General features: G+C 50.1%; 4 protein-coding genes across 9 annotated transcripts in view; 3 read left to right on the plus strand and 1 right to left on the minus strand.

Annotated features, from left to right (window-relative positions):
- SMIM5 (small integral membrane protein 5) overlaps positions 1–1,810 on the plus strand; it is a 7,514-nt gene extending 5,704 nt beyond the window's left edge. Inside the window, exons 1-3 of one of the 4 annotated variants that reach the window (XM_010856175.1) lie at positions 30–490; positions 592–751; positions 1,195–1,810. In XM_010856175.1, the coding sequence (XP_010854477.1) occupies positions 625–751; positions 1,195–1,304 (237 nt within the window). In that variant the 5' untranslated portion in view covers positions 30–490; positions 592–624 and the 3' untranslated portion in view covers positions 1,305–1,810. Of the gene's footprint in view, positions 1–29; positions 491–591; positions 752–1,194 lie in introns of those variants that run through there. The other 3 variants (XM_010856176.1, XM_010856173.1, XM_010856174.1) reach the window with 3 other exon arrangements.
- Positions 1–18,632, minus strand: part of RECQL5 (RecQ protein-like 5) — a 30,547-nt gene extending 11,915 nt beyond the window's left edge. For 2 of the 3 annotated variants that reach the window (XR_826723.1, XM_010856171.1), the window contains exons 1-8: positions 18,466–18,632; positions 17,807–17,944; positions 16,694–16,815; positions 15,187–15,705; positions 14,293–14,395; positions 13,486–13,597; positions 12,175–12,337; positions 10,196–10,275 (exon numbers count right to left, since the gene is read on the minus strand). Coding sequence is in view for 2 of the 3 variants with exons in the window: in XM_010856171.1 (XP_010854473.1) it covers positions 10,196–10,275; positions 12,175–12,337; positions 13,486–13,597; positions 14,293–14,395; positions 15,187–15,705; positions 16,694–16,815; positions 17,807–17,933 (1,226 nt within the window). In the remaining variant the exon portion in view is untranslated. Of the gene's footprint in view, positions 1–1,880; positions 3,663–10,195; positions 10,276–12,174; positions 12,338–13,485; positions 13,598–14,292; positions 14,396–15,186; positions 15,706–16,693; positions 16,816–17,806; positions 17,945–18,465 lie in introns of those variants that run through there. The other variant, XM_010856172.1, reaches the window with a different exon arrangement.
- On the plus strand, positions 6,076–9,978 carry SMIM6 (small integral membrane protein 6). The gene is made up of 3 exons (XM_010856169.1): positions 6,076–6,436; positions 6,515–6,590; positions 7,549–9,978. The coding sequence occupies exon 3, from the start codon at positions 7,555–7,557 to the stop codon at positions 7,732–7,734; it is 180 nt and encodes a 59-aa protein (XP_010854471.1). The 5' UTR covers positions 6,076–6,436; positions 6,515–6,590; positions 7,549–7,554; the 3' UTR covers positions 7,735–9,978.
- A 120-nt stretch (positions 18,633–18,752) lies between the features above and the next one.
- SAP30BP (SAP30 binding protein) overlaps positions 18,753–26,725 on the plus strand; it is a 33,485-nt gene continuing 25,512 nt past the window's right edge. Inside the window, exons 1-3 of the mRNA XM_010856177.1 lie at positions 18,753–18,921; positions 20,133–20,242; positions 22,558–22,605. Of these exons, the coding sequence (XP_010854479.1) occupies positions 18,816–18,921; positions 20,133–20,242; positions 22,558–22,605 (264 nt within the window). The 5' untranslated portion in view covers positions 18,753–18,815. The remainder of the gene's footprint in view (positions 18,922–20,132; positions 20,243–22,557; positions 22,606–26,725) is intronic.

The raw sequence follows: 26,725 nt of genomic DNA on the forward strand, positions 1-26,725 counted from the left end.
GAAAGAAATGGGGCTGATGAGAGGGGTGGGGACCCCAGGGGGCCTCAGACCGCCCCCCCAGTCAGCTCTCACCTCTGGCTGACCCTGGCCAGCAGCCCCCATCAGCCTGCTCCCAGGAGAAGCGGACCCTCTGTCCCCAAAAGTGACCAAAAGTAAGGGTGCCAGGCTGGGATCCCAGAGCCCCGTGTCCCCACCGGGAAACCAACCAGGGAGCTGTTTCCATACCAGACACCCTGACAACACCTAGGAGTTGTGTCTCAAAACAAAGGAGCGGAACAGGGCAGTCACCTTCACGGCCAGCAAGCATGGCTGACCCTGGCCGCTGGCAGAGCCCTCCCGGGGCTGGCTGTGCCCGGCAGCCCTGCAGCGGGGCCTCAGGGTCCCCCGTGTCCCTGGCCGGGGCAGTGCCAGTGAGGCGGGGTGAGGGCCAGCGCTGAGCGAGGGGCCCCACGGCTTGCTTCCTCTCTGGTGAGCCGCCGGACTCTGATGGGTGAGGCCTGACAAACTCGTTCTGCGGGCCAGGGCGGGTGAGAGGGCAGACTCTCCGGAGCCAGCTCCGCAGGGACGCCAGGCCCTCTCTCTGCTCTGCAGCCCAGGAGGCGCCCAGCAGGAACCCGGCGCAGCATGGCAGCCAGCAAGCTCATGCAGGAGATACACTCCATTGGGGACAGGCTGCTGCTCAAGCTGCAGAGACTGCCACAGGCTGAGCCTGTGGAGATCCTGGCCTTCTCGGTCCTGGTGGTTTTTACAGGTAAGCCGGGGCTCCCAAAGTCTCCTCAGCACCCAGGGCTCTTCCTCGCGTCTGGGAGAGGAAACTATGGTGCCAGTCGGAGGGCTGGGTGGTTCCCCAGACAGAGGAGGAGCAGCAGATGTCTCCAGAGGGTCGGGGGTGGGGGGCAGGGGATCTCCCCCTATTCTCCGACATGCTGCCCCTGGGGATGGGGTGTGCTGAAAACCAGGGCCCAGGGGTGCTCCCTGGACCTCAACCCAGGGATGAAGGGAGCCAAAGCTCTGGGGGCCGGTGTGGGGACAGTCACTCCTCTCCCCAGATTCTCGGTGTTTCTGACCAGTAAGCAGACCTCTAGGGAAGGTCCTCCAGGCCCCCAAGGGGGCTTCTTCAGAAGCGAGGTGGGCGCGCTTTCTCCCCCCCGTCTGAGTTTCCCGGGCTCTCTGCTGTCTCCTCATCCCCTCCAGCCACTGTAGTGCTGCTGCTACTGATTGCCTGCGGCTTCTGCTGCTGTCAGTACTGCTGGCCCAGACGGAGAGGCAGGAGGACCCAGGTGGGACCCATGACCCCACCCTGAGGGCCAGGGAGTTGGCCGAGAAGCTGGAGAGGAGACCGCCGACGCCACGTCCCAGGTGTCAGCCTAGCCCCGCAGCCCTCGCCCCTCAAGACAAAGACCCACGGCTCAGCCCTGGCCGGGCCCAGGGACCCGGACACTGAGACCTGGAGCCTCAGCAAGGAAACGGGCTGTTTCGGCCACAGAACTCTCACCTGCAGGGCGCCCAGGAGGGATCGATGGTTTCGAAGACAGAAAACCATCAGGGATTCTTTGCCGACCTGCACTTTTTAACAAAGCACAGAGCGTAGTCCCCGTACTTGGAGAATACCCCGCATCTGCGGGGAGCTGGCCCTCGGAGGTCCCACGCCAGAGAGGAGCAGGCCAATTTGAGGGGCTCTGTGCAGGAGCTACTGGGTCCCAAGCGCTCCCCAGAGTGGGGAACATGTCAGTGTTCTATTCCAGGGTTTGCCTGCTTCTTTCCAGTGTTTGCCTGCTTCTTTCCAGTAAAGGCTTTCTGGTTATGTGTTTCTGCGGTGCCCTATTCCCTGGGCTGGGCCCTGTGCATCGGGAGGTCGGCGTTCCAGGATCCTGGGGGTGTGGCCAGTGACTTCTCCTTGCAGCCTCTGCTCTCCCTGTGCCCATGGAAGCTGGAGAAACACGCAGGCAAGAATGCCACATGGGGGGAAGGTGGCAAGACTCCGGAACCAGGGGAGGCTGCAGGGCCCCTCCTGCCGAGCGCTGCCTCCCAGATGCCTGGTCGGCCGCGATGGAGGCTGTATCTGCCCCAGGCAGGTGCCGGGCTCAAGAATGCCACGCCACGGTCACCACGGCCATTAACTGTAGGCAGTACGCCCTATCCTAGCAGGTCCCCCTAAACTTCCAGAATAAGAGAGGTGAGGTCCCTACTGTCATCCATAACCTGCCTCCCGACCGCAACATCCTTTCCCCAATGGGCCAGACGGTCTGGGTTCAAATCCTCGCCACCACCCCCCACCCCCGACCAGCTATATGAATAGGTGTTAGCGACTTGACCTTCCAAAGCCATGTTTCCTTCCCCTGTGAAATGGGGACAATCCTGGTACCCTCCTCCTGGGGTAAGCCTGTGAGGATAAACCAAGATGGCCTTGGCACGATGACCTGGCCCAGCACTGGGCATATCCTAAGAGCTCCACCGCTACGAAGCATCCTTATTTGCCCCTCTATTCGGGGGGCCGAGCCAGAGCAACGTGGACCCGTTTTAAGGACTGCTCCTGCTGACAACAACACTGCCCACCTCCTGCCCTGCAGTTTACTTTCTCTCCACAGAACTTTCCAGGTAGAACTACAAACCCAGGAATGAGCGCAGGGGAGGCAGAGGCTCTCACGGCACCTGCCACCCTCCCCCAACACCGGTCCATCAGAGCCATAAAGAGCCCCGCGTTCTTTACACACCTCCATCGTCTCGGCCTGTGCAGCCTGTCCTGGTTGCCTGGAGGCAGAGCCCCAGCCACTCGGGAAACAGCGAGGAGAGGGGGATGCCAGCCCCCGCCACTCCACCATCTCCAGCTGGCAGGCCGGCAGGAGAAGCCCTCTCCCTGGTTGGTTTCCCTCCCTGGTGTCCAGGGACTTGTCTAACGGGTTTGGTTTGGGTGGAAGACCCAGAGAGGAAATGCTTCCACAGAAAACAAAAGAAATGCAAGAATCTGTCTGTACACTGTACCCTTCTACCACCATCACGAAAGAATGGGGTTCAGAATAATAGTGATAATAATAATAACAATAACGGTGAGCACAGAGGTAGCTAAAATGCACCGAGGGCTCATCCCCCCCGCAGGCATGTCTGAAGCCTTTTGACACAGATTAATCCATTTAATCGTCACAACAACCTCATGCCAAAGGGACCATTACGATCCCCTTTTCAAAGGCGAGGAAGTAGGTACCTTGCCTAAACTGGACCAGCTGAACAGTGGCAGGCCCCGCCTGTCTGGCTCACCACACCCAGGCCTCCAGCTGCAGTGCTGATAAGGCTGCATCACCCACCACCTAACAATCTCAGGCCCCAAAGAGCCCCACCCTACACCCTTCCCTGTGAGCGGGTGTGGCCTAGGAGTTAGGAGCCGGGGTGGGGCCCATCTGGGCTCCCTCCCAGAAGAACACAGGGAAGGCGGGAACACGTGGAGCCCCGCCTCTTCTGGGCCTAGCACCCGTGGCTGCAGGCTCCCCAGGAAGCCTTCAGTTCAGAAGACACAGCAACCTCAGCCCCGTGTGATCTTCCTTCAGCAGGCTCATCAGCATCGAGAACATCCTTCGTCAGGGTAACTGACACTGAGCCTCTTTTCTAAGATTCAGGCTCCTGGGTGCAGCTGCCAAGAAGTGGGGACCACGGGCAGCCCTGGGCACCTGCAAGTGGACAGAAGTTCACTCGTGTTTTCCTCCTCCAGGCCAGGAAGTACCTAATGCCGACTCCAAATAAGATGCTGTCCGCACCCTCAGGGGCTTCCAGGAGCACAGCCCCGCCACCAGTGGCTCCCCCGCAGCTGTCTCGTCAGGTCCCAAGCAGGCTCCAAGCCCCTGCGGCTCAACCAACCAGACCTCCTTGTGCACAACAGCAGCCTGACACACTCTGATCGGCCCTCTGGGGAAGATAGGCATGGAGAGGAGACAGCAACCACCCTCCCAGTGTAGGAGGGACTATACAAGGAGGTGCAGCAAAGCAGGTGGGGGCCATGGGGGAGGCGCCGTCAGGCCGTCCAAGCCCAGAGAACACCCGGCTGAGGCTGGCGACCAGACCTCTCTGCTCCCACTGCTGTGCCACCCTGGACCAGGCCGCCAGCCGCGTCTACCTGCAGTCACTGCCGCAGTGTCCCCGCCAGTCTCGGCGCTGGTCTCCACACCTCTTCACGCCACAACCCCTGCTTATGGCCTCTGCTCCAACAGTGCCCACGATCGTGGTCTCGGTGCCTCACAAGGGTTTTTCACTCTACGCTTCGGATCTGCACACTTTACTGTCCAGACATCACATCTCAGAAACTACAGTCAAGCCGCCGGTGCAAGAATCTCATTAGCAGAGGCCACATAAAACTGTTTGCTCTGAAATCTGTTTTCCCGAACATTAATGTTTGAAAGCAATCTACAAGTAACCAACCTTCAGGACAAGATATTTGCTTGTGGGTAACAACAAATTCCACAGCCTAAAACACAGAGGACAAGGAGTTCCCTGGTGCCCTAGTGGTTAGGATTCTGGACTTTCGCTGCCATGGTCCAGATCCAGTTTCTGATTAATCCCCTGGGTTAGGTTCCTGAGATTCTGCAAGCCACGCGGTACAAACAACAACAAAATGATTATTTAAAAAATTACTGAAAACAAAATAATTCTGTACGTAGAAAAGGTTTCTTCACTCTCCTCGGGAAGCAGCTGGCTGCTAATTCTCACTCTTCCATCATCTTCACATCTCAACTTAATCATTGCTCCTCCTAGGGGAGTCCCCTGGGCCCCAGGCCATGCCAAGGGCACCAACAGTATTCTCTACCTCTTCCCATCATATCACTCCCTTCCTGGCGATCATTTCAGAAGAATTTTCTGACCTGGGCCAGCAATTAATAGAAAAAGTCAATTAAAGCAATGTTTGCGTACATGAGACATTCATACTCTACACTCCTCATGAGATGGAAACACAGACGCACACATCTTTTCTCTGAGTGTGGGTTTGCTGATCAGGTTTCCTGACTTGTCTATCTGCTAAATTTTATTTCTTTGAGGCAGAAGAGGGGGCCTTCCATGGTGGTCCAGTGGTTAAGAATCCACCCTGCAATGCTGGGGACTCAGGGTCGATCCCTGGTCAGGGAACTAAGACCCCACATTGCCTCGGAGCAACTCCGCCCACGTGCCACAACTCCTGAGCCTGCGCACCACAACTAAAGCGTCCGTGCACTGCAGTGAAAGACCCCGCGTGACTCAACTGAGACCCGACGTGGTCTAATAAATAAATATTGTTTTAAATTAAAAAAATAGAAGTTAGCTTTCTAAAAAAAAGGCATCTGCAAAGAAACCTGATTGTGAAATCCTTCTGCATTTTTAGGAACTGTTTACAGCTGTCTTGTCCACATCTATTTTTGACAGAAATGCCATCTGAATGATTCTGAAGTGGTCAAGTAGTATTTACAGAAAGAAATACTTTCCCTCTCTGCTTGTTCTGAGGTCCGACAAAGCACTTCAGAGCTCAGATTGTGCAGCTGAGTGGAACAGCTGGGTCCAAACCTCAGAGCAGTAACTTCTTAGCTGTGTGACCTTGGGTAAGCTACTTAACCGCTCCGTGCCTGTTCCCCGGTTGTAAAACTGGGGTTTCGGCTATCACCACTGCTTCGTTTTCATGTAATGTTAAGTGCAATTATGTAATTATAATAACAACTACAGCTGCCACAAAACAGGTTGGGGAACAAATAGCTGACTCTTGATAAGCATCCAACTAAGCTGATGGAGCGGAAGCCCGAGGGTGTGCGTAGACCCCGGCAGGCCAAGGGCATTAGTCAGTGTGTTTTACGGAAGAAAATGCGAGGCAGCAGGTGAGCCGGGGTCAGTGAGGCCAGGAGAGGTAAGAAGGACTTCACAGAACCCACCCACCACCTCTTCCATCCCCGGCTGCACGTGAGAATCACCTGGCGAGCTTTACCAAGCACAGGGTTCTAACACACCCAGAGGAGGGGCCTGGGAACAGGCCTTCAGAAATGCTGCCACATGCCTCTAACAGGCCCCAGAATGGAACCCCCGGGAGGGCAGAGCCCGCCTCTCCTGCTCACAACTGGACACAAAGTGCCAGCGCAGTTCCTGGCCACCGTGGACACTCGACTCCTGTCTTTTAAGGAGGGATGGCGGCCACCAGGTTCCACGCACCAGGGCACAGGCCCCACTCCTGCTTCCCGGCTGCTCCATCACACCAGGGGTGGGAACCCACAAGAAACAGTTGAGGCAGGCCTGAGTGACAAAGATACCAAGGGAGAAGTCAGGCCTCCGCAGGAAGCCGGGGCCTCGCTGGTGATAAACACCCCCATGCTGGTTCCAGGAGGTGCCAGCGGGAGCTGTGGTTAATCATCTACCCGGTGCCATGGACAGCAAACAGCCATGGGTGGCGCCCCAGCCCTGGGGCCTCCTGAGCAGGTCCTTTCAGTGGACACAGGTGAGGGGGACAGGTGGCCTGGAGCAAGGGCCCTGGAGCCATTCTCTTCCCACCGACTCCAATTCTGATTTGTCTCAGCCAGGACACTTCAGCCCACACGCCCTGAGCAGCCCTCCAAAGCAGCATCGCAAGAGGGCAGAACACAGCAGAGAGGGTAAGTGTGAAAGGCTGAAAGGGAATGTGGTTGCTCGGCAACAGGCCCTAGGCCACCTTTGTCTGCTCTGGTGACAGCAGGCAGGTCTGGTCAGGGCCAGCCATCAGGGCGACCCCTTTTCCTCCCAAAAGTTGCTTCTCTGAGTCGGGGCAGAGCTCTGGTCTCCTGGCAGTGTCTTCAGCTCGGTCCCTGCAAAGCGTGGCTCTGGAGGATTCCCCTGATCCACCCTCTCTTAGGACACAAGACCGAGAGCAGCAGACCCGGGTAATGGCGCCTTCCTTCTCCGCCTTTACTCCCTTCAATTGGCTACTGGCTCGCAGCCTGCCCGTCTCAGCTGTGTTTCAAGATGATTAGTTGGTCCTGCCTCTAAGGAAGCCGGCTGAGCTCCCAGCTTGAGTCTGTCCACTCCTTGGCTCCAGTGAGGACCTCTTAAAATGCTCCCCAGATGTTCGCAACTGAGGCAGAAAAACTGGGAAGGGTCTACATCAGTGCTTGTCACTTATTTTTTGGCCGTGTCACGTGGCGTGCAGGGATCAAACCTGTGCCCCCTGCACTGGGGTTAGGATTAGAGTCTTAACCACTGGGCCACCAGGGAAGTCCCTACAGCAGTGCTTTGCAGGTTCTGGCTGAGCAGGTCTCAGGGATGGGAGAGAAAGTCCCTCATCACAGCAGGGCTGTTTAGGAAAGGCCTGGGGAAGGCAGAGCGCACTGGACCACCCCCACCCCTGCCCTTGATGCCAGGCCCTGCTTTCACTTTTGCGGAGGAGGAAAGCCCATCCGTTGCCTCCTGGAGGCACCGAGCCCCAAGACCCAGTGTCCCTTCAGTGCCCACTAACTGCAGAGATTGCTGCTGTTCTGAGATGGCACCAGAGGATGGAGTTAGGGGAGTAGGCAGTAGCACATGGGGAGGGCTGTGGAGAAGCCCCGGCATTCAGGGCCTCTGTCCCTGCCTTTCCAGGTTCAAATGGACAGAATGCTATCGAAATACTCCTGGAAGATGGAGTTCTGGGAGAATCCCTGGGACCAGGGGGGCCTGGCAGTGATCATCCTGTTCTTCACCACGGTCCTGTCTCTCGTCTTGTTTGCTATTATCTTTGGTTTCCTCCCCATGAACAAAACGACCAACCAGAAGGAAGAGTCGTGACCTGACTTTCTGCCGGGCAAGGGGGCCATTCTCAAAACACTATGGACTCTTTCTTCAAAGCTCTTTAACAGTCTGGAATTAAACATTTTTCATATGATTATCTGATAAATGCCTGTCTTCCCCACTGGTTCAAGTACCAAAAAGCAGGGACTGGGTCTCTTTCTGTTCCCCATTGTACCCCTTTTCCGGTGTGCCTTGCCCAGAGTCAGTACCAGTCAGTGTTTGCTGATGGAACAAATGAATGAATAAAGAAATGAGCAAAGGAACGGATACACAGAGGGATGCCTGAACCATCGGCTCTCTGAGCCTGGAGACCCTGGGAGATGACAGAGCCCAGTACAACCTAGGCCTAAACCAAAGCAGTTCTTCCTATCTCAGGGTGCAGAGGCCTCTGGGCCAGAGGTACTTTCAACCTAATTACTATTCCTTTTTACACTCAAAGGTAAATTTGGCCATGTCATCAGTAATCAAATGCATTTCATGGTCATGCTCAGAGAAAGCAGCTACACACCGAGAAGAGAGGAAGCTGGCTGGATGCCCCACACTGGCCTTCATATGACCTGCATGTCTTTTCTCTGGTCCCAGAGATGCCCAGGTATCCCTTACAGAGCCCCCCAGCCCCCATGCACCCCGACCCTACAATGCAGCCTTTGTAGACATGTCCCCGCCTCTGCTGACGCCACCATGCTGGCCTGTCCCTTGCTGCCAGGTGCCCTCCCTTCACAAACAGCTGCTTCGGTGTCAACCTCAAACCAGGCTATTCTTAGAAAAGGGGCAAATGTCTGGTGGAGAAGGGGCTTTGCCTTTGTGCTATGTACCATCTGTTCAATAAAGAAACATTCTTTCATTCAAAGAGCAATTTCAAATCTAGCCACACCAGCCATGCTGACTCCATCCCAGGGCCTGGAAGTCCTGGCATCAGACATCCTCACGTGCAACAAGAGAGACAGAAGAGATAAGGCGGCTTACAGGGCAACAGGAGGCCCCCCAGTGCTCGGCCTCTGACACATTAAGAGGCCCCAGCTCCCTGGGCTGAGATAGAAGGCAGAGGCCCCTGGGAGGACCTGGCCTCTTGTGTGGTGAGCTGCTGCAGCCTAGAGGTGGCAGAGCTAAGCCTCCGGACAGCCTTACAGAGACTCAGACTCATCCCCAACAAGAACCCAGCCAGGGCGCTTTCCAGAACAGGGGACTCTGATACCCAGCAAGGACACAGAGCCCTTTCAGGACAAGCGCTTCACTCAAGAAGCCAAAGGAGGCCTAATTTAGCAGTTCATAGTATGAGTGCCTACAAAGGGCTCTGGTCACAGGGGCTGTGGGCAAGGGTCCTGACCACCTCTGCTGGGCATGGTCTCGCGAGGCCAAATGAGAGATGGCCGCTTGGAGAAGGGAACAGCTTCAACCCAGGGGCTACCAACTCATCAGTGAAGAGGAGGGGGTGAGAGTCAAAACATACAGCCCAAGTAAGAGCCTCTCTGGTCTCCAGAGGAAACCCTCAAACCTCTGCTGGACACGAGTACCATGCACTTAATCAGCTCCGTGCTTCCCGAATCTAGTCCGGCAAAAACCAAGGTGGCGTGTGTGTATGAAAACGTGCACGTCCCTGACAATCGGGAGATGGGGATTATCATCTGTCCTACTGTGAGCTTCATGACCATGACCTCTCTGGTCCACTCGATGTCTGAAGCCATAAGTTCTGCATCTATCTTACAGGTTGTCCAATGAGATCTAACCAATGAGAGCAGAGGAATCAAAGACCTTTCTTGAGCCAAGCGCTATACAAATGCCAGGGCTCCCAGCCTGTCTCGAATGCTCCCAGACGTCCCTCACACAGTGTGCCCACAGCTGCTCGTGCCCGGTGCCCACCCTGAGCAGCTATCAGGCTCTTTCATAGCCCCCTCCAGCAGCAGATGCGGATCAAACAGATACGTGGTTTCCAAAGTGGGCAGGCTGCTGTTACGTTAGAAATATGATATCTCTCCAAGCACAATACCGCACCCTCTGCCCCCTAAGAGATAAGCTGAGCCACATGTTTCTGTTTGGGTCTGGGAAGAGACTGACTACCCTACAAGTGAAGCCAGTGGTCCAGCTCCGTGGCATGTGACAACCACAACGCCAGTGGTGCAGAACTGGTCACATCTCTTGGAACTGAGTCATTCACGGGGCCAGCCACTCCAGAAGTGGGTAGAGTGGGATGGGTGGGTGACCACCCAAAATCCACAATGAATCCTCACAGGGCCAGAGTTTCTGAGGCCCTACATGGAAAAGTGCAGGGCCTCAGAAACTCCTTCCGAGGAGTACCACCTTCTATGCTCCCTGACAGGAAACATCCCACACGATGGCCCTCAGCAGGCAGGGGTCCCTTGCTGGCCCAGGAGCTGCCCTGCATGAGCTGGTTAACGCATGGTGACGGGGGAGGGAAAGGTCTCAACACTTGGCTCCACACACGAGATACGTCACTCACCCTGACTCTTCGCAGAAGGCCACCAGGGCATCAAAGGCCAAGACTGCAGCTTTATCAGATGCTTTGTTCCCTCTCTTTTCCTGGAGACAAGAAACAACTATTCAGCAAAAGTCTTACATAGTTGGACGACCACATAGCCCAACAAATGATGAGACAGAAAAACAGCAAAGGACACTAATTAAGACATTCATGAAACAGCCTCCTCCACACCTGACCATGCATCACCTGAGCAGCTTTTGGAAAATAGAAATTCCCCAAAGTACCAGCTCTAGTCAGGTCCCAGGTCACTTTTTTAAAGCAATTTCAGGTGACTCAGTTCCAGAAATAGGCTACCTAGCTTAAAGTGTACCTATATATACCTACGGAGAAGACAATGGCACCCCACTCCAGTACTCTTGCCTGGAAAATCCCATGGATGGAGGAGCCTGGTGGGCTGCAGTCCATGGGGTCACTAAGAGTCGGACACGACTAAGCAACTTCACTTTCACTTCTCACTTTCATGCATTGGAGAAGGAAATGGCAACCCACTCCAGTGTTCTTGCCTGGAGAATCCCAGGGACGGGAGAGCCTGTTGGGCTGCCGTCTATGGGGTCACAGAGTCGGACACGACTGAAGCGACTTAGCAGCATATATACCTAAGTATATACGTATGTCGGAGAAGGCGATGGCACCCCACTCCAGTACTCTTGCCTGGAGAATCCCATGGGTGGAAGAGCCTGGTAGGCTGCAGTCCAAGGGGTCGCAAAGAGTTGGACACTGAGCGACTTCACTTTGACTTTTCACTTTCATGCACTGGAGAAGGAAATGGCAACCCACTCCAGTGTTCTTGCCTGGAGAATCCCAGGGACGGGAGAGCCTGGTGGGCTGCCGTCTATGGGGTCGCACAGAGTCGGACACGACTGCAGCGACTTCGCAGCAGCAGCAGCGTGTATGTATGTATATACACTCTTTCTCTTTTTTTGGCATGTGTGATCTTAATTCCTAGACAAGGGATCAAACCTCACCCCTTGCAGTGGAAGCACAGAGTCTTAACCACTGGACCAAAGTCTTAACCATCGGACCACCAGGGAATTCCCTACCTGTATTTTAAAATTTAAATAGATATTGCTAGATTGCTTCCCTCCTCAAAAGACTGTAACACTGCATTTTTCTCCTGGCAAAGTGTAGACACTCCTTCCTATACGTGCCCACTAGCAACAGGGTTTGAGCTCTTTTCCACGTGTGTCAGATTTTATTTAATTTTTACTTCCTTGACTACAACCAGATTTGAACATCTTTGGATATATCATTTGATGAGTTTTTCTGGGAATTTTTGTTTCGTATCCTTTATTTTTTCTTGTCAGTTGGGAAAGCTCTCTATTTATTGCCCACTTTAACCTCTGGTTTACCTTTTACGTTAAATATTTTTCCAGGTCTATTATTTATCTATTGCCTCTCTTGATGGTATCTTCACCACACAGAATTTTTCCATAGGTTTAGGATTTATAGAAACTTAAGATTATTTATGTATCCAAATATTTGGTTTTTTGAAAAGATAGCTTTGTGGATTTTTACTTTACATTACAGAAGTATCTTCACTGGATCTCCAGCCCCAGGTGACACACAGGACTAACCTTAATCCTTTTGCTTTGGGCCACACAGTTTTTGGGATCTTAGTTCCTTGAGCAGGGATTGAACCTGGGGCCACAGCAGTGAAAGCACCAAGTCCTAACCAGTAGACCACCAAGGCAGGCTTGATCCTGACTACAGAAAATAACATACACACAACAGACTGTACGAAGATACACTAAGTATAAAGAAAAAAGTCTAACCTTGTTACAAGCTATCTACCAACAACACCCCATGCGCCCCCTTGTACTTTTGAGCCTCAGGAGCACCCCTCCAGATTACAGAAGCTCCATCTGAGTTCAGAAATACGCTGTGTGAAATGGTGGAGCGGTGGGTTCGGACAGGAAGGGCTCCTACTGTCCAGGACTCACCTGGAGTTTTGCAACTTCCTTCCTGATCAGGAAGCTGACTTGGTCACGGTCGCTCCTGGAGTAGTAGAGGCGGCACCAGGAAGGCTTTCCATCTCTGCCTGCCCGGCCAGACTCCTGGTAGTACCCAGCCATAGACTTGGCAATATTCCAGTGGGCAACAAACCTAGGATCCAGGGGACAACCAGCATGAGATGTGGGGGGAAGGCTGAGGGGAGGAGAGACTCTGGGATGGCTGAGCAGGGCCCTTCACAGGTACCAGGAGCGGGGAGGCTGGCAGGGAGAGACGGGACCCCAGGGTAACAAGGCTAGGACACCTGCAGCCCGCCAGCAGGCCTCCCTGCCATGGAGCAGCCCATAGGAAAAGTGGCAGACTTAAATAAGATTAGGACACTTACGAGCTGGATAAGTCCTCTACAACATCTTTGAAGAGCAAAAAAGATAACATTTACTAAATACCTACTATGAGCCAGTGTACATGTTTGTCTTGTTTAATCATTACAGTCATCACCACGTGAGCTAGCCTCATTTTATAGGCACTAAACTTGGGATTCAGAAAAGTAAATTCATACTAGGAGATGGTAGAGCTAGGATTTGCGTCTAGGGGTGTCTGATTCCAAAGCTGGCCCCTAACAAGACACAGCCGACCCAAGGTTCAAGCCCTGATTCCAAAGTCCACGTTCTCTCAAGTGCAGTTCATGGTCTAATTCCTACGCTGATCAAGGCAGGGTCACTGTGAGGCTTAATGAGACCAAATGTGCAAAAGTGCTCTGTAAGTCACACAAGGCATTACTGTTGGTATTAATCCGAGCAAAGGACTTGGGGCTGTAGCCCAAAATATCTCCAGAAGGTCAAGAGTGGCTGGAGGTAAAAGACACCCCAACAGTGGCCAGTGTGGGGCTAGGAGGCTGGGACGCACCCATCTCTGCTGGACTGTCCAGTAAGCAGCAAGAAGGGGCGACAGTAACAGGATCTTTGCCTTTGCCTTCCCACAGGGAGTGGTTTTAAGATACTTCATTCCACTCTCTCACAAGCTCCAGTTGCTAAGATGAGAGTGAGTAGGGCTGTGTTAAAGGGTGAGCCTGAGGGTGGGCTGTGCTTCTCTGCCACCAGGGGGCAGACCACACAAGGACTGTCAGCGTCTGGACTACGGACTTGGGACGCTGTCCTGGGGCCTCCATTCCCCGCTCCCTCCCCCCGGCCCCCGACCCTAGAAGGACACACAGTCCTGGTCCTCCAGGCAGAGCACCAGGTGGCCCGCCCCACCCTGAGCCAGGGCCCGAATGGTGGAGTCAGACAAGAACCAGAACTCACCTGACATTGGCTTTGTCCACTCCCATTCCAAAACTAATGGTCGCCACAATTACAGGGACCTTCTCCTCCATCCACTCGTTCTGCACCAGTGTTCTTTCAGGAGCCTTCAGCCCTAGAACAGAGAAGGTGAGGAAGGGAACTCACATCTCTCGTGGGTTTCCCCTGGGGCCTACCGGCACACACACTGTGAATCCATCACCCACCAGGTGTATGACCTTGGGTCAGGCACTTAAGCCACTGAGCCTGAGCCAGTCAACATAAAGACCCTGGCCTGTGCGTGGCAAAGGTTCTCTCATAAATGTGAGAGCCAGGATTCAAACCCAAGTCCAGGGATTTCCCTGGTGGTGCAGGGAAGATTCCGTGCTTCCAATGCAGGGGGCCTGAGTTTGATCCTGGTCAGGAACTAGATCCCCCATGCCACAACTAAGAGTTCGCATGCCACAAGGAAGTGCCACGGCTAACCCCCAGTGCAGCCAAATGAATATTACAAAAAGCAACCCCCAAACACCCATGTCTTCATTGGCCTCCAGAGCCTGTGCTCTTGCCACAACACCAATTCCTGGACTAAAAAAACTCATCACCTGCTGCTGGGTGGGCACAGGGTGACGACAAGAATTCAGGAAGTCCTTTTACATCTCATTCATGTCTAGGCACCTTTTTGTGGATTTAAGTGAATCATTTTAGCTCTGCCTGGGTATCTGGAACTAGATGATGGACCATCTGATCAGCCAGGATTCTTAAGGAATAAGAGACTGGCCAAAAGGCTTCTCCGAGTGAGGAGAGCCACGGAGCCCAGGCGCCCCTTACCTGCGTGGTACGCCTTGGCGTTCACGCCCCTGTAACTGAGCTCTGTGGCCAGCTGTTCACAGGCCTCTCTGGTTCTGCAGTAGACGATGCCACAGCCGGACAACTGAATTTGGAGACACAGGGAGAAAACAAGCATTGGGAAAACAAAACACTCAGCCCATCATGCTGTGGCCGCTTCAAAAGTGGCTCTTTCAGCCTCACAGTCTCCTCTGAGGCAGACCACCTAGCACAGCCCTGCCACTTTCTAACAAGGCGGGACCACACTGGCTCAGAACTCAACCTTTCCAACCTTTCTGCCTCCTCCCCTCAAGCCCTGGATAGGTCTGTAAAGGAGGAGGAGTCCAGGAACCCCAGTAGGTGAAACAATGCCAGGAAACCAAAACGCTTGTGTGCGAGTTTTAAGAAGCTACAGCTGGGGCTTCCACCGTAAGGAGCACAGGTTCACGCCCTACTCAGGGAACTAAGATCCTACATGCCACACAGTGCTGCTGCTGCTAAGTTGCTTCAGTCATGTCCGACTCTGGGCGACCCCATAGACGGCAGTCCACCAGGCTCCCCCATCTCTGGGATTCTCCAGGCAAGAACACTGGAGTGGGTTGCCATTTCCTTCTCCAATGCGTGAAAGTGAAGTCGCTCCGTCATGTCTGACTCTTCGAGACCCCATGGACTGCAGCCTACCAGGCTCCTCCGTCCATGGGATTTTCCAGGCAAGAGTACTGGAGTGGGCTGCCATCGCCTTCTCTGTCACACAGTGCAGCCCCTCAAAAAGAGAAGCTACAGCTAGTCCTGGCTAAGAAAGCTGGAAAAAACCAAAGTTTTTAGAAACGAGAATCTATCTCTATGCTGTGGCTAGCACCCCACTGGCCCTTCAACCCCTGACTTCGGTGCCCTCACCCCTTTATCAGCCTTCTGTCCAAGAGCCTTAAGGCAGAAGTCCCTCAGATTCCCATAAGGATCAGGAAGCAGTTCCTTGAATTGCACGTCATAGAAGAGGTTGGCCCGGAAGCAGGGAGTCTTGAAGGTAGCAACTGGCTGCTTCAGGTGCAGGGCAGCAAACACGTCCTCTCGGACCTGCGGGGTAGCCGTGGCGGTCAGAGCCACACACGGGGCGTCTGCCAGGCGGGAGCGCAGGGCTCCCAAACGCAAGTAGTCAGGGCGGAAGTCATGCCCCCACTGGGAAACACAGTGAGCTTCATCCACCACCAGGTAGGAGAGCAGGTGGCGGGACACCAGGGAGTTCAGGGTGGGCTGGAAGGAGGTGGAGGCTGCCATCTCCGGCGTGATGTACAGAAGCTTGGTCTGGGGCTTTTCCTGCTCCAGGTCGGAGAGCAGCTCCTTCCTCTCCTGCACTGACAGCTTTGAGTTCAGGGAACTCACTCGGACCTTCAGAGCCAGCAAGTGGTCCACCTGGTCCTGAAGGCACAAGAGGGAGAGGCCCAGACAGACAGTAAGTGGCCCTCAGGACTCAGAGGTAAATGTCGCAGCGACTCCCTGAGGGTAGTTCACAGGCATAAATTGTCCTCCTCCCACCCTCCAACGTGTCTTCTCTTTGCATAAAAGAGGTACAGAAGAGGAAGTCCTGGAAGTGTGGAGCTAGACAGACATGGCTTTAATCCCAGCTCAATTACCACATGCTCTTCAGCTGGTCCTTGAACTTTCAACTAACTCATTTTCTTTCTCTTTACTAAAAAAAGAGTAAAACTACCTAATAGGATTGTTGCAAGGATTAAATGAACTTTTATGCCTCAGAGGCAAGTTAACACCCTGAAGGCACTTAGTACAAAGCCTGAGACTAGGGCACACTCACGAAGCATGGTCACTGTTGTTCTCTGCCTTGCCTGCTCTCTTTCTCCTTTTCTTCATGGGGGATGGCTCTTACCCACACAGCCACACTTCCTCATTTCTGATTCTACCAGCCCAGCTGCAGGCTTTAAATATAGCCAGAAGTACAGTTAGCAACATCCCAACAAGTTTCTCATCTGTTTTTCTGTCTCACAGCTGTGTGCCCACCAGAAGCACGCAGAACATACCAGGGCTTCCCCCATATCAATTTACCGCTCTACCCATCTGCATCTTCTAGAACATCAACAGTGCACGTGTATACATATGAGAATGTATGTGTACATACACATACAGTTCCATGTTCCTCCAGAAAAAAAGTTACAAAGGAAGGTAAGAACCTCAGGCCATCAAAACAGAGAGGACTCAATCATTACCCACCAGAGTGATATGCACTAGTGGAGAGCCCCACATTTAGGCAATTCAGAAACCCAATACAGAGGGACAAAGACAAATCAAAGAAAAGCAAGAGACCAGCAAAAGAAGTAAAACTTCTAGCTACTAAAAAAAAAAAAGTCCCCTAAACTTTCTGGGCTGCCATCTTCATTCCCCTGAGCCTCACCTGAATCAAAGCAATGAGAGGAGAGACCACGATGGTGATGCCTTTAGCCAACAGAGCAGGGAGCTGATAGCAGAGGGACTTTCCTGCCCCAGTGGGCATGCACACAAAGACATCCTTATCACCTGCAAAAGACAAGGGGGCAACATCTCAGTGCTCCTGCCTTTTGTATATTCCCCTCATCAAGGCTGCTGATAATTAAAGGATATTGTAAGAAAAACCTCTAGCAGAGTGTCTGGCACATGGAAAGGTCTCAATATAATTGCAATTCCCTTCCCATCCTTTCTAGGAAAAGGGGAGCGATCCAGGGAGATTCAGCAATGCAAGCCAATCATTTCCAGAAGTGGTAACTACTACAAGGGTAAGGAGTCAGAGTCTGCTGGGACATGGATGGCTGAACTGAATCAGGTAGAGCTGAATCAGGATTCAACGAAAGCTGAATTCTTCTGGATGGATGAGCTTTTCTGCGTAGACATGGATACAACATCACTTAGAGGGATTTTGTTTATAAATATTACCGTGTCACTGACATTACATTCCTGCTCCCCTCTTGACAACCTCCATCTGTCAACACAGCTCCGGTTTATAATGTTATTACTCCTTCCCTACTTGGGACCCAAGCCACTCTATCTTCAGCAAAGAAATTACCTGGAAGATGACTGCCTTAAGACTATTCCTGCCAACCACACCCCACACACACACACACACTGCTGTCTACACCAAACAAAAGAGAATGGAAATGTATAGTGTTTTCAAAGACAACCTTAGCCCTGACTGTGAACTGTCAGAATCAGAACAGTTGGGTGGTTCTGCCGATAAAACTGTAAGTTTAGGGTGACATGTCTATATCTCCAAAACCAAATATACCCAAGGGTGGGGAGGTAGGAAGGGTCAGAAGGAAAGTGCTCTGCAGGGAATTCCCTGGTGGTCCAGTGGCTAAGACTCTGTGCTCCCGATACAGGGGGGCTGGGTTCGATCCCTGGTCAGGGAACTGGTTCCCATGTGCCACAACTAAGACTCTATGCAGCCAAATAAATACAAATAAATATTTTTTTAAAAAAAGGAAAGTGCTCTGCAGCAGCACAAATGTAAACACAGATAGTTTGGCAATGTTACCTTTCACTACAGCCATGATCGCCTTCTCCTGCAAAGGCGTCTTAAAAGAGTCAAACCCAAAGACCTTTTTCAACGTGCTCCGGACTCGACGCTCAGGGTCAAAAGGAGAGGAAGGGTGGGTACTCATCTTTACCAACAGTGGCCAAAGGTTAAGGCAAAGGTGATGATCATTGGTTGCAACTAGAAACCTCTGTTCTGCTTTTAAAAGACTGCTTACTTTTCTCTATGAGTATAAATTTGCTTTATTATACTCAAACAATGCACTATTTTCAAGTAATATAGATCCAGGTGAAGAGCCTGGAGCAATACATTCTTGAGTAATTAACATCTCTATTTTTATGCTCAGTGAAAATAAAATATTCGAACTATTCCAGGCCACGGTACAGCGCAGAGCTAGAAATCAGATCACGAGACGAAACATAAATGTCTTAGGAACAGTTTGGAGAAGACGAAATTTTTTTCCCTAAGATCCACCCTCTTCTCCATAAGCACTGCCACTGACAACCATTCTTCCCCCGGGACCTGACCTGACCCCTTCTTCCCACCACCCTCTCCCCCACCCCCCGGAGGACAGCCCTCCCCTTTTCCTCTACTCAGCCCCAGATCCGCTCTTTTCTCCCTTCCCCAGCCAAAGCCTCCCTCTCTTAACCCCAAGATATCAGAGCCGGCCGTGGGCTCCGAGAAGCGAAGGGCTCTTGTCGGGCCGCTGATGCCTGCTGGCTCGGGAACTACTCGAAGACCCCCATACGCCTCAGGTAACTGAAAAACCAAACTGCTGGAAAAGCAGTGTCAGGTAAATCCCACAGAAGCTTGTGTCCGTCGCGCAGTGATGACGTTCTGCAAGCGTTGGCATGAGGGGCGGAGCCAAGCGCTGAAAGAGCCGTTTTGATTGGTTCTCGGTCTGGAAGGGGCGCGGGGTCTCCTGGGATCCGGAAGAAGTCGCCTTTCTGCGCGGAAGTCGGCTCTTCGGAGTCATAGAAGTGAGCCACGCCGGGGCTGTGGAAATAAGATGGCGGGGAAGAAGAATGTTCTGTCGTCTCTGGCAGTTTACGATGAAGATTCAGAGGCCGAGTCTGATGGAGAGGCTGGAGTTGAAACGGCAGGCAGCGCGGCTGGTGAGGCCCGAGAAGGGAAGTGGAAAGGGAGAATCAGGTTACTGCTCCCCTAGCCGGCGGGAGGGAAAGAGATGGTCCCAAGTATCGGGCCCCAGAGCCCTAAAGGGCACTCAGGGTCCTGGGCTAGACCTAGCGTTGTATGCTCTGTAGCACGAATGGACCGTCTCCTTCCGTTGATTGGATTATCCTTCCGTAATTTACTGAAAGTCTCCGTGCTAGGCAGAAGGATGGACAAAGGGGAGAGAGGATCCAAGGCTACTGAACCACTACCTGTTTTCTCTGGTCTTGTTTGTGGGGAAGAGCGAACCTTTTAATTAATAATATGCCCTAGACATATCCTGGAGCTTTGTACCTCCGGTCTCCACCGCGAGAGAGTCTTAATTCAGTAGATCTGGGGAAGGACCTGAGCATTTGTGATCCTTCCAAGGCTTCTTGGCGATTCCGTTAGTTTGTGAGTTGTTTAAAGCCCGTCAGTGTTTTGTTACCGTACTCACGTTGAGAATAACAGTAGTAAGAAGTGGGAACAGATTTATATGGGAGTGAAGAGAGGCAGCAAGTTACCCAACATATTTGAGCCTTTGTTTCCTCATCGGGAAGTGATGGAGGGGCTTGGACTGTTAGCTTCTCAGTGCAAGTGGTCTTGGCCTGTCTGGAAGTTCTCTGCTGGTTTCCCAGTAATTTGCATTGTTTGGCGGGGGTGGGGGGGGTGGGGGGGATTGTTGTTTTTGTTTTAAACATAGAAACAGATTTTGTTTCTCAAGTAGATATGATTGGGAACCTCTCAAGGCACCCGTGTTTTAAGGTCCAGTTCCTAGGGGAGGACTCACAAAAATGATGATGACAGAGTCCTTGTCTTATATGGGAAGACTAGTTCATTGGTGCCTATTATACAAAGTAGACATAGGCAGATCAAAAGAGGGGCTTAAACAACGCGATATAACGGTTCAGAGAAAAGTATGCTTCAGTTGGCATAGGTGGATTGGAAGCATTAAAAATGAAATTTAATATTACTTGGCTTTCTTTCCTGTTCTTTTAATGAATTCATACACTAAATTTTGTAGTCTTCCCCAAAACAGAATCTGGGCCAGTGGTCACTTACATGAGATTTAGGTTTTCCTTGTCTCTTAAGAGATAGTCCTGGCTACTCAGATTACTCAAATGTTTTTCTCCATTCTTTCCCCAATTCATCTTATTTTTCTCTTCTGTTTAAGACGAGAAAGGCGGATTGGTATCCAAAGCCTATGGAGATGATGACTTTTCTCGCCTTGCGGGTGATGAAGATGGTTATGAAGAGGAGGAGGATGAGAACAGCAAACCTTCGGTAGGTAAATCTATTCCCAAATCCACAGCCGCTCAAAGCATCATTTCGTTTGTCAGAAACTTTCTGACCTGTACCAACAGTGTTCCATTTCCCCCTCCCCCCCTTTTTTTGGTGTGTTTAGTATCAGTTGAGAAAATTGGATTGGATATCCGTAGTTCTCTTTGAAAATCTAATTTTTTCACCTGAACCATTTTGTATTAACCTTTGTATTGAAACTTGGGGGCAACAGTAGTGGACAGTTTTGTTTACCCCAGATATCAATAGGTGTTTTATGTTGGTTTTCCCTGTTTAGATAATTTATTCCATTTGAAACAGTGCATTCATCCCAACTGATGTATCGTTTATATCTGCAGTCAATTCTGTATTATTTGTAATCTTGGTTGGGGCTCATTCAAATCTTTCAGTTTATTAAAAAGACTGGGAAGTACCGTTATTTGTGATTCGGTATTTATTAAATCCTTTCTTGATGTTCTACTTGGCACTTTTTATCAGAGTGTTCTTGATCATCAAATCTTGCTTAAAGTTTAGTATGTGCTGACTAGCAAAGAAAAGAGAACTTGCATCTTAATTTAACCAGAAAGACTTTAGATACACTGTAACCTAAAATTTAAAAGTTTGGAGAACTTAAGTCTAGAGAAAAACAAGGATTCAGACTGGTGCTTAACACAGACATACAAACTTGTATCTCAATATAAAATCTGGTTGATTAGCAACAGCTTTAATTAAAACATGTAATAAATTGGTGATGGACAGGGAAGCCTGGCATCTGCTGTCCATGGGGTCACAAAGAGCCGGACATGACTGAGCGACTGAACTGAATGTTCTGTATTATTTGTTTGAAAATGTTATGCATTGCTACATAAACGTTAGAGTTAAAATGCTTTACAAATTAAACAAAAATGCGTTTTGTATATTCTGTTCTTTTGGAAGATATTTTTATCCCTTGAGGTATCCCCTCCCCCATTATTGCTAATAATTCAGAATTGACTAAAATTGTTTAGAAAAGCTTTCTAAGTTGTTTCATTTTCCTGACTGTTCTTAAGTGAGCACATACTGGCTTAACATCCAGTAACTATTTCCTTCAGCAAATTTGCATGATGTGTGTTTTTGAGATGTTCTGCATTTACTTTGCATAGAATTTTCACCATATTTAAGCTTTATTTCACATTTTGGTAAAATCCTCGCATCCAGTCCCAACATACACATTCTAAAATGTGACTATATCTAGCTGAGCTACATCTCTGATTGTTTAGCCTGATGGGTTTCATTCGCAGCAGATTGTATTTAAAAGCTGTGGCTCTCTTGACACCTTGCAGAACAATTCAGTCTCAAAACCATCAGGCTAGTTGAAGTCTCTCGGGTGGTGGTTATATTCACATCTTGTGTGCTCTTTCATATGGGGAGGGGGGCATTTAGAGTGATTGAAAACAGCAGTTTCAAATGAAACTTTCCATTGGATGTGAAATTACGGCTCCCGTGCATTGGGGTGTACTCATGGTGGAACAGAACACAGGAGACAGCTGCCTGACAGGGTAGCTGATCTTTGACCTTCATTGGGTTTCAGTGAAATGGTGGACTAGCTTGTGTGAGGCTGGGGCACGCATTGGAAAATGTCATGCCCACATGATGCTCCATGTCAGGCAGGCCATTTGGATAAGGAACAAGGCTGCCTAGAATGGGTTAGTTCTCCAAAAGCCTGTATGGAGCGGGGTCCCCTCAGCTGGGTCCCAGGACAGTCCTGCCTTTCCCAGATCACTTGCCCTGGTCATTTTATACCTGCCTTCCTACTGTTCATGCTGTTGTGCAGATGTTGCTGGGTTGACGTGCTCGGGTATAGCATTGGGGTGAAGGGTCATGGCACTCAGGGAGGTGAATGCTGTCACGGGAGCTCGAAGTCTGATGTCTTTGTGTACATGAAAGGCAAAGAAGGGAAAAAAGATTTCTGTACTATGAAATCATGTGTATTTCATTGGCAACTCCATGCCTGCTTTATCCTGTGGGGCCTGATCTTCTTTTCTCAAGTGTATTGCAACCTTTCTCCGTTTTTGTGTGTGTAGTCTTTAATCTCAGGCATTTTCATTGATATAGACCATGGCCCTGCTGGAGTAAGGACTTTGAGCGGCTGATGTTCTGTTTTTCCTACCCAGAACATCTCTTTTTCCCCTCCTCTTTCTCTGGAGCCTGGGTCATGTGGTGGGGGAGGGATTCTTGGTGGGACGCGCCAGGCTGGGCACGTTTGCTCCGTACCCTAGTTGTGCATGTGAGAACCTGGCCCGCTCCTTTAAGCTTAATCCTCTAAATTCTTTGTCTTGTAGGAAGATGACGATTCAGAGACTGAAAAACCTGAGGCTGATGACCCAAAGGTATTTGGTGTTGGCTGTGGTGGGGTGGCTGGATATGAACAAGGCACTTTTAACATCATGGCTCAGTTCATATGTCTGGTTCCAGATCTGTCCCACTAACATACGTGTAACCAGTGTAATTTGGGGGTGGGGTGGGGTGGGGATCAACCCAGCTTTAAGAGAACTGGAGACCACCCTGGACTGTCTTGAGGCAGCTTAATTTGCAGCCCCCTACCTGTTCTCTAAATCCAGGTGGGCTTTGTGCCCCTGCAGGTGGGTTAGGTGTAGGAATGTTTTTAGAATCAGGAAACCACAAGGGCTGCCTCGTGCACTGTGGGTTCTCTTTAGTTGTCCAGACATGAAGAAGGGCCATAGAGGGCCAGACAAAATGAGACCTCTTCCAGCTATTGGGGATGTTGAGCCTAAGCCTTGTTTTTCCAAGCTAGTGCCCTCCCACTCTCCAGTAAACCATACAGAATGGTTTGTTTTGAAACAGCATGGTCATTTCTTATTTTTCATCCCAGTAGCAGCTAGGAGTAATTCACACATCTTTGACCCCATTGTGATAAAGGTTAAGACACATACACACAGCCCACCCCTATCCCCCATGTTAGGGAGCCCTTGGAAATCAACACAAAACCCAGCCTTCAGGGTGACCCAAGGCAGTTCTCGTGGAGGGTGAGCATCAGAACCAGACTGAGCTCCACCAGCTCAGACGTCCTCTGGTCCCCAGTGGCCAGCAGAGGCCCCGGGGGTGGGGTAGAAAGACTGAGTCCTCGTGGCATCACCAAGGACTAGAAACGGTCCCCAGCATGAGTTCTGCGTGTTCCCTGCCCTTCGTCCTGCCCCAGCTCCCTCCTCTGCCTAAGCTGGCGTCACACTGCCGTCCAGGTCTCAGTCTCCACCTCAACCCCCCACCCCTCCCTCTTCTGGAATTTTTCTGTCACATTTAAGTTTTATTTCGGTCAATATTTAACAGTACTTTTGCTTTTCAAACCGTTACTTTTGCATATTTCTGCCTTAAGTGTGTGACGTTTCTAGTCTTAGGATGTGTCACCGCAGATGTCATTTATTTTGTTAGCAAATGAGTTGATGTCATAACTCTCTTTTCCACTAGATGGCCCTCCTCCCTACGTTGGCTTTTTAAGATCTGCTTTTAATTATAGCACTTTTCAAAAGTTTTTTTTTAATTGGAGAATAATTGTTTTACAGTGTTGTGTTACTTTATGCGGTACAACATTGTGAATCAGCTATAAGTATACATATATCCCCTCCCTCTTGAACCTCCCACCCACCCCCCAATTTGGTTTCTTTACACAGTCAAAAGCAAGAATCCCAAAGAACTTCTGTTCATTTTGGTTTTATCTTTTGAGGTTTTAAATATATTTTTTTAATTTTAAAATAACATACCTATTACATACTAACATAAATAACATTTTTATGAGAAATTATCACCAAAAAAAAGAACAAAACATGGTATTATTTTACAAGTCTCCTTAATGTCTAATGTCTAGTTGAATAGACAGCTATTAATAGGTTCTTATAGCTGCTCCTGTGTTCGGTCTGTTGCATTATGGTGTTTTGGTTGAAGAATTTGAGGAAACTCTGGCTTGCGACAGGCAGGTCATTGGAAAAGAGTATTCTGGTAGCCCTACAAGTCCTTGTGGGTGTCCTCTGACGCGTCATCAAAACGCAGCAGACGGTAGTTTCCTAAAGGTTGGTTGCGACCGGAATGTGAATCCTTATCAATGAACTGTTCGTTCTCCACTTCGTTAAAATCCTTGGGTCTCTCCCACTGTCAATGCCTCTTATTCTCCTACTTGGTATCACATCATCAGACACTGGTGATTTGGACGGTGTCGGCTCACTGCATTATGTGGGCCCCCTAAGTGTTGACACATTTTGTTCTACGGTGTCCAAAAAAATGCTTATTTGTTAACAACATTACTGATCTCATCAGACAAATCAATAAATATCAGAAAGCTGTCGTGCTCACAGTGGGAAGTAGGTATTTTCTCAGATTCTTGTCTTTGCTAGAGAATTTGAATCTTATCGCCAGTAAATAACCATGAGTGACAGATTTAGTCTTTAAGAAAATGCCTGCCAACTTCGTAAGTCTGAATAACTAGTTTGTCAGTTACTTTTTCAAGCAAAAATGATGCTCCATGAAGAAAGCAGCTTGTTCAGCTTGTAACCCAGTCACACAAAATGTTAAAAAAAAAAAAAAAAAGAACTCAGACAAGTCAAAGATCAAGGTTAATCATTTTTAATGCTTCACCAGGGATTTTCCTAAGTGAAATTGACTTTTTTTTTTTAAACCGAGATTTAACTACTGCTAAATCTGTGCCGCTTCAGTTTATTCTAAAGGGCCAACAAGTTACATTGTTACTTCTGTAAACGTAATAGTGAAAGTGAAGTTGCTCAGTCATGTCAGACTCTTTGTGACCCCATGGACTGTAGCCTACCAGGTGCCTCCATCCAAGGGATTTTCCAGGCAAGAATACTGGAGTGGGTTGCCATTTCCTTCTCCAGGAGATCTTCCTGACCCAGGGATTGAACCCGGGTCTCCTGCATTGTAGGCAGACACTTTACCATCTGAGCCACCAGGGAAGTCCTGTAACAGTGAAAAGGGCAAATATGTATCTTACTCAGTATTATACAAAGGAGTTTTGACCCTGTAGACCCCCAGGGGTCCACAGATCAACTTTGAGAACCACTGTTTTTCAAAACCAAAAATCTTGGGTGGGTAATGTTAGTTAACTGATAGCTGCTTTCATTGCCCTCTGCATGTCCATTGGCTGCTAGCCTCATGGGGGTCTTGAGCCATGTTGAGGGCAGCAGAGCATCCCAAGGATGATAAACCTGCATCATCAAATCTGCCTCGTCTGTTTCATGAGGATTAACGAAATGTAACAGACACTTAGCTTTCAGTCGTTAGTTGTGACGACCAGCGCCCCCTTGGCTCGCTTCCCAGGCCGGCCACACGTGTCACTGGGCTTGTTTTGGGATTTTGGAAGCCGCATTTTAAACTGGAGTGTGCTCTGAGGAGAGCAGAGGTGAGGGGACTTAAAATGACGTCAAGTGGAGAAAGTTAAGGAGCTGGGAGAGGAAAGACCAGGGCATCGCTGGAAGTTCTGTCTGTTTGAGGGCAGGGAGGTGGCAGCCCCATGTGGAACTCAAGGAATGCAGAGAGCTGCAGGGAAGATGTTTGCCTTCACATAATGAAGTCAAGTGGGCCTTAGGAAGCATCACGGCGAACAAAGCTAGTGGAGGTGATAGAATTCCAGGTGGGCTATTTCAGATCCTAAAAGATGATGCTGTGAAAGTGCTACACTCAATATGCCAGCAAATTTGGAAAACTCAACAGTGGCCACAGGACTGGAAAAGGTCAGTTTTCATTCCAATCCCAAAGAAAGGCAGTGCCAAAGGATGCTCAAACTATTGCACAATTGCACTCATCTCACACGTTAGTAAAGTAATGATCAAAATTCTCCAAGCCAGGCTTCAGCAATACGTGAACCGTGAACTTCCAAGTATTCAAGCTGGATTTAGAAAAGGCAGAGGAACAGAGATCAAATTGCCAACATCTGCTGGATCATCGAAAAAGCAAGAGTTCTAGAAAAACATCTGCTTTATTGACTGTGCCAAAGCCTTTGACTGTGTGGATCACAATAAACTGTGGAAAATTCTGAAAGAGATGGGAATACCAGACCACCTGACCTGCCTTTTGAGAAATCTGTATGCAGGTCAGGAAGCAACAGTTAAAACTGGACATGAAACAGCAGACTGGTTCCAAATTGGGAAAGGAGTACGTCAAGGCTGTATATTGTCACCCTGCTTATTTAACTTATATGCAGAGTACATCATGAGAAATGCTGTACTGAATAAAGCACAAGCTGGATTTAAGATTGCCGGGAGAAATATCAATAATCTCAGATATGCAGATGACTCCACCCTTATGGCAGAAAGCCAAGAACTAAAGAGCCTCTTGATGAAAGAGGAGAGTGAAAAAGTTGGCTTAAAACTGAGCATTTAGAAAACTAAGATCATGGCATCTGGCCCATTACTTCATGGCAAATAGATGGGGAAACAGTGACAGACTTTATTTTTCGGGGCTCCAGAATCACTGCAGATGGTGACT

The sequence above is a fragment of the Bison bison genome, unplaced genomic scaffold (assembly GCF_000754665.1).
Source record: "Bison bison bison isolate TAMUID 2011002044 unplaced genomic scaffold, Bison_UMD1.0 scf7180017864371, whole genome shotgun sequence".
NCBI lineage: Eukaryota > Metazoa > Chordata > Mammalia > Artiodactyla > Bovidae > Bison > Bison bison.